General features: G+C 37.3%; 1 protein-coding gene across 6 annotated transcripts in view; it reads right to left on the bottom strand.

The window, feature by feature from the left end:
* Positions 1–847: 847 nt before the first annotated feature.
* NME8 (NME/NM23 family member 8) overlaps positions 848–7,178 on the bottom strand; it is a 65,012-nt gene continuing 58,681 nt past the window's right edge. For 2 of the 6 annotated variants that reach the window (XM_032873420.1, XM_032873421.1), the window contains exons 16-17: positions 6,617–6,855; positions 3,976–4,071 (exon numbers count right to left, since the gene is read on the bottom strand). In XM_032873420.1, coding sequence (XP_032729311.1) covers positions 4,040–4,071; positions 6,617–6,855 — 271 coding nt within the window. In that variant the 3' untranslated portion in view covers positions 3,976–4,039. Of the gene's footprint in view, positions 1,005–3,974; positions 4,072–6,616; positions 6,856–7,178 lie in introns of those variants that run through there. The other 4 variants (XM_032873418.1, XM_032873422.1, XM_032873417.1 and 1 more) reach the window with 4 other exon arrangements.

The raw sequence follows: 7,178 nt of genomic DNA, 5'->3' as shown, positions 1-7,178 counted from the left end.
TGGTTACCAGGGGCTGGGGAGTGGGGGAGGGGACAGTATTCATCAATAGACACAAAGTTTCAGTTAAGTGAGATGAATATGCTCTAGTGATACAACATTATGCCTAGAGCCAACAATAAAGCCTTGTACCCTTAAAAATTGTCAAGAGGATTGAGCTCGGCGTTCAGTGTTCATATCACAATAAGATAAATAATCAAATTTCGTGAGTACCTTAACATTAGAGTTTAGAAATTAGGATGGGAAGTTAATCATACAAGAACATCATTCTCACTCGCGTGCATTCCAGTATGTTCTCTTGCGTGGGATGAAAAGGAGGTGTCATAGCCAACATGCTGGGAGTTACACAGAACTCTGGCTAAAAGCTGAAAGGCTTCACTGTAGTAAACATCCTCAGATTACATCCTGAGAGGGGAACATGCCAAAGCCAGTGGAAACTTTGGCTTATTATCAACTTCATCCCTGGAGAGATTTGCATTGTCTTAGTGTCAGGATAGGAGGTACATAGCCTGCACTCGTCCTGGAGTTAGACTGCAATTTCTGTAAATCAATATGACATCTTTTTGGAGTTTATTGCTGAAATGGTTAGAGTCAAATTTTTGGCCAATCTATAAATACACATTAGGGCTTTCTGTGCATTTTGTATATAACTCCCCTCCTGGCTTCCCTGGACCCATTCCACACTCTTCTTCCACATAATCTATGTTCTTCCCCAATTATTTTGTTCAATCTTTTCAATCAATCAATAAGCCACCCTAAATCCTCTCTGAAAGACAGGGTAAAAAGAAACATTAAGATTTGTTTGAAGGTCACATTTTTAATTATTTTTTTATTATTATTATTATTTATTATTATGCACAGCCATGTTTTTCACCTTGAGGTGAGTTTTTAACTTAAGGTAACACCAAGTTTTCCTCCAAAGAATATCTTCCTTTTATTCCTCCCGGAAAGCTGTGCCACATGGTCATATGCCAGTGTGAACTTACACAGATTATCTTCTCAAAGTTCTAAGAAAAGAAAGAATACAGTTGATAAGATACATTACAAAGCTAATTTTAAAGCAGTTATGAGTTTCCATTTTGCACACAAATCCCTGACATATGGTAGAATCTCCAAGCTTGGGAGATGGTCTCTTTTCTTTACAGATAATACTGCCTGGTTCAGCAAGTAAGTAATCAGCGAGGATTTACAACCCAATAAGTTAATGAACAAATTCTTTTGACATGGTTAAAAATATTAACTCTAAGTAACCACAGCTTCCTACTCAATCCTCTCAAGGATTCAGAATTGCTAGTCAAGCCAAAGGTGAGAATTGGAAAGAACTGAGAAAGACACAGGACTGAGAGTGCAGCACTTTATAGAAGATGATGGAGAGGCTAGAGGTGGAGTTGTGGCAGAATGACTGGGGAAGGAGCTGCGGGGTCCAGCGGGACTCTGAGGACAGAGGTGCCCAATGAAGAGTTTTAGGAATTTCTTGGTGTTGTGTTATATTTTGTTTGGGAAAAAAAGAAAAAAAAAACCTCCTTTATTTAGTATCTCTTCAAGAAACTTTAGTAAAAGCTTACTTTCATTTCTGGATTTTACTGTTTGAATTGCATGCATTTTTTTTTTTTGAAATGTGTTGCCAAAAAGCCAAATTATAGCAAGGGCCCAAGTGTCCATCAACTGATGAATGGATAAAGAAGACGTGTTATACATACATGATGGAATATTACTCAGCCATAAAAAAGAATGAGATCTTGCCATTTGCAATGACATGGATGGAGCTAGAGCATATTATGCTAAGTGAAATAAGTCAGAGAAAAACAAATACCATATGATTTCATCCGTATGTGGAATTTAAGAAACAAAACAAATGAACATGGGGGAGAAGAGAAAGAGGCAAACCATAAAACAGACTCTTTTTTTTTTAAAGGTTTTATTTATTTATTTGACAGAGAGAGACACAGTAAGGGAGGGTGGGAGAGGAAGGAGCAGGCTTCCCGCAGAGCAGGGAGCCCAGTGCAGTGCTCTATCCCAGGACCCTGGGATCATGACCTGAGCCGAAGGCAGACACTCAACAACTGAGACACCCAGGTGTCCCCATAAAACAGACTCTTAACTATAAAGAAACAAACCGAGAGTTGCTAGACAGGAGGGGGGGGTGGGGATGGGCTGGATGGATGATGGGGATTAAGGAGGATACTCGTGATGAGCACTGGATGGTGTATGTAAGTGATGAATCACTAAATTCTACTCCTGAAACCAATATCACAGTGTATGCTAACTGGAATTTAAATAAAAACTTGAAGAAAAAAAATAAGCATATGCTCTATACTCAATCTAAAAAAATAATAAAAATAAATGTACTATCAGACATGCCTAATTTTATATAGTTTTAGAGAGCTTTTGGAGAACTCTACTGTGAGAGAGCTCTGTGCTTTCCTGAGGAACTATTCTTTATTTTATTTTAAAAATATTTTTATTGTGGTAAAATATATATAACATAAAACTTACCATTTTAACTATTTTCAAGTGTACAAATCAGTGGTCTTAGTTATGTTCACATGGTCTGCAACCATTACAATCTTTTCCCAAAACTTTTCATCACTCTAAAAGGAAACTGTATCTATTAAGTTCTAGTCAAATTTCTGTCCCTATGAATTTGTCTATCCAAGGTATCTCTTAGAAGTGGAATCATATGATATTTGTCCTTTTGTGTCTGGCTTATTTCATGTAATGTAATGTTTTCAAGGTTCACCCATGTTGTACCATGTTGTCAATACTTCGTTTTTACATCTAAATAATATCCCATTGTAGGTATATACCATATTTTGTTTATCTATCCTTCCATTGATGGGACACTTGGGTTGTTTCCACCTATTGTGAATTATGCTGCTATCAAACACTGGTGTACAAGTAAGTGTTTGTATTCCTGTTTTCAATTTTCTTGGATATACACCTAGGAGTAGAATTGCTGGGTCAGATGTAATTCTATGTTTAACCTTTTGAGAAAGTGTGACACTGTCATCCACAGCAGCTCCCCCATTTTATATCCCTACCATAATGCATAAGGGTAGCAATTTCTCCACATCCTTACCAACACTTTTTATATTCCCTTGTTTATTGTAGCCATCCTAGCTATCTGTGAAGTGGTATCTCATTGTGGTTTTGATTTACATTTCTCTAATGACTAATTGTGTTGAGAACCTTTTCTTGCATTTGTTGGCCATTTGTTGATATTCTTTGAAGAAAGGTCTATTCAAGCCCTTTATCCGTTTCTGATATTAAGTCCTTATCAGATACTGAATTTACAAATATTTTCTTCCATTCTGAGGGTTGTGTTCTCACTCTCTCAATAGTTTCCTTTGATGCAGTTTTTATTTTTGATTAAAACGAAGTTATCTCCTTTTTCTTTTTTTTTTAAAGATTTTATTTATTTATTTGACAGAGAGAGATCACAAGCAGGCAGAGAGGCAGGCAGAGAGAGAGGGGGAAGCAGGCTCCCTGCTGAGCAGAGAGCCCGATGCGGGGCTCGATCCCAGGACTCTGAGATCATGACCTGAGCCGAAGGCAGTGGCTTAACCCACTGAGCCACCCAGGTGCTCCTCTCCTTTTTCTTTTGTTGCCCGTCCCTTTGGCATAGCATTTAGCCCAATCCAATGTCCCTCAGATTTTCCCCTATGTTTTCTTCTAAGAGTTTTATAGTTTTAGCTCTTCAGTGTAGGTTTTGATCCATTTTGAATTAATTTTTGTATATAGTGTAAGGTGATAGTCCAACTTCATTATTTTAAATGTAGCTATCTAGTCTTTCCATACTATTTATTAAAGACACTGTTCTCTTTTTAGTAAATGATCTTGGTACCCTGGTTGAACATCAACTAATCATAAATGTGAAGGTTTACTTATAGGTTCTCAATTCTTTTCCATCAGTCTCTCCTTATGCCACAACCACAGTTTTGACTATTGCCGCTTTGTAATAAACTTTAAAATGAGGAAGTAGGAGTGCTCCAATTTTGCTGTTTTTCAAGATTGTCTTGGTTCTTCTGAGTCCTTTGAAATTTCATGTGAATTTTAGGATGGGTCTTTCCATCTCTGTAAAAAACAGTAATGGGATTTCTTTTTAGTGCTTGCAATGAATTTGTAGATCACTTTAGGTAGCACTGTAATCTTCTCAATGTTCAGTTTTCCAAGTTATGAACACAGGGTGTCTTTCCACTTATTTATGTCTTCCTTAGTTTCTTTAAGCATTGTTTCATCTTTCAGTATAAAATTCTTGCACTTGTACCCTGACTAAATTTATTCCTAAATATTTACTATTTTTGATGCTATGGTAAATTGAATTGCTTAATTTCCTTTTGGAAATTTTTCTTTGCTAGTGTATAGAAACATGAATGATTTTTGTGTGTTGATTTTGTAACCTGTACCTTTACAGAATTAGCGCCAACAATTTTTTTGTATGCGTATGTGATTCTTAAGGATTTATTAAATATAAGATCATGCCACCTGCTAATCATATGCCAGTTTGGATGCTTTTGTTTCTTTTTCTTCCCTAATTGCTTTGGCTAGACCTTCCAACATTAACTTTGTTAAATAGAAGTGGCAAAAGCAGAGATCCTGATCTTAAAAAGAAAGCTTTCAGCCTTTCACCATTGTAGTATGAAGTTAGCTCTGGGTGTTACACATATGTCCTTTATCATGATGAGGAAGTTCTTTATTCCTAACTTACCAAGTGTTTTTATCATGAAAGGGTGCTGGAGGTTGTCTAATGCTTTTTCTGTATCACTTGAGATAATATATTTTTCCTTCATTCTATTAGTGTGGGTATTACCTTCCTTGATATTCAAATGCTGAACTACCTGGTATTCCTAAGATAAAACTCACTTGATCTCAGTTCAGATGCCTTCTTCCTAACATGACCAGAACAGAACTCGTAGCATTTCCTTCCAACCTACTTCTCCCTTCTGGGTTTCTTGTCTGGTAATGGTTAGGTCATTTCCTCAGTCACTCAAGTCAGGAATTTTTATCTTTTCCCACTTACTCGGTTGTCAGTCATCAAGTTCTGTAAGGTAGCTTTCTAAGAATCCTTTCATCATTCCACTTATCACCAACTCACCATTTCTATTATTAGTTAAGGTTGCTGTAATCTTTCATTTTATTGTAATGCCTTCAGCCTGGATAGCTGCCTCTCATTTTCCTTCTCCTCCTCCTATATGCATCCGGTCAAAGCGCTCTGTGTTTACCCCTAAAAACCCTAGAACACATGCTAATTTTCTATATCCTACTTTTAGAGTTCTAGAGCTTTAGGATAAGGACTGTGTGTGTTCAGTATTGCAACAATGTTCGGCACATAGCAAGAGCTGAACAAATGATTCCTGAGTGTCTGAAACAGACCAACAATACCTTAGACTGATATGGTAGCGTATAGTAGATACAGCACTATAGCCATAGTAAGAAACCAGCAATATATATACAATTATAGATAAGCATCAAGCATATAAGTATGTGATGGTTTAAAAGCTTTTAAACTGACTTCTCTTTCTTGCTTCCTTACCTCTTATTTTGAAAATTCTCCCTACTTTCCAAGATCGATTTCATTCCTTACCTTCCCCAGTGCCTAACCATCAAACATATACCTATCAATTCAGCACTTAATTACACACTAATGTGAAATCCCCCATATTATTCATAATGCTCCCCTCACCAAAAATGGGGGGGGGGTCTGTGTGACGTTAACATGTATCTATACCATATTGCTAAATGATGCTATAAACAGAACGTAGTTCCACTCACCTCCCTTTCCACTAGTCATGTATCACTGGCATGTTTAATAATGTACTGTCTTATATTGATTATAATTAGATGTTGTTTCTTTGAGTTTTGCCTCCACATTCAATTTGCACTTTTCTGAAGGCAACAACCTCCATTCAGCCAATTTTGTATTAACCAAGAATTTGCAGTCCAAGCAGCCACACAATTCATAGTCTCCCAACATAAATGTTTATGGGTTGCGTACTCATGCCTTTGTCTATACTTGAGTGACACTTATGGAATGAGCACTGCCCACTTTTATTTTTATTTTATGACTTGAAACTTTGCTACAATGTTCTTATACTGGCAGACATCACAGCCTAAATGATAATATTAAAGGAACAACGTACACTTCTCTCCCCTAGGAACCTGGGTGGACATGGAGGGGTTTCTCCATTTAATATCACTTTCTCCTTATGCTCTGGGTACTGATTCTCAGTTTGGCTCAGGGTGGGGACAACCTTGAGAAGAGGCTCCTCAGTCATATTCCAGTCAGCTGTCAGAGCCACACAAATATACATTTGTGAACGTGCTCTTTGAAAATAAAGTAGGTTTAATGGGAAAAGCCACCTCGCTCATGTTGTCTCCCACATCGCCCAGGACAGAAAAGTTTCCAAACTTTCTATCAACAGCTAAATCAACTCAATCCATATACATATTATGTAGCTTCAAGCTTGCTTTGGAACAGCTTTGCTTCTTGCTTTGGCAGGAAATAAAGTTTGATTCGTGGATATGGGGAAAGTTCTGGTCTTTCTGGGACAGTCTTGTCCTGGGTACAGTCACAATAATAAGTAAAGAAAAGAAAACTATAATTAAAGAGATACTGTACTTAAGTTTCTCTCAGGATTCTCAGGAACGAAGTCTTCAAAAATCCTATTAATGCTCTCCATTGCTTCGTAGGTATTAGATGACCCGTGGACAGCATTTTTCAAAATGCTTCTTCCAAACCTGGCTCGGATAGAGTCTGGGGACAGTAGTTTTGCCTCCTCTGGTTCTACGGGACCCATCAATCGTCTCCAATCTGAAACAGCATTCCATCTGGTCAGAACCATGACCAGAGATGGACCCCTGAAAATAAGAATGCTTTCAGACTATCTGGGCTATTTATACCTATAGAGATTACATATACAGCTAAGGACAGAATACCACGCTTTGTCTTTATTCCCTGTTCTTATCAGTGTGTTTTTGTGCTTTCTGTTTTTCCATTTCTCCCCTTTCCAACAGGTTGTTGTGCTAGAAGAGTGCTATAGTTTAATTCTAGAAATATATGCTAGGCACAATTCCAAGTATGTTTAATGTATCAATTATACATTACATACTCACAACAAACAAATAGATACTATTATTATCTCCATTTTAAAGATGAGGCAACTGAGGCACAGATTAAATAT

The sequence above is a fragment of the Lontra canadensis genome, unplaced genomic scaffold, assembly GCF_010015895.1.
Source record: "Lontra canadensis isolate GAN:19392208 unplaced genomic scaffold, GSC_riverotter_1.0 scaffold48, whole genome shotgun sequence".
NCBI classification, from domain to species: domain Eukaryota; kingdom Metazoa; phylum Chordata; class Mammalia; order Carnivora; family Mustelidae; genus Lontra; species Lontra canadensis.
The sequence above is the reverse complement of the archived record's forward strand: the minus strand, read 5'-3'. Positions and strand labels throughout refer to the sequence as shown.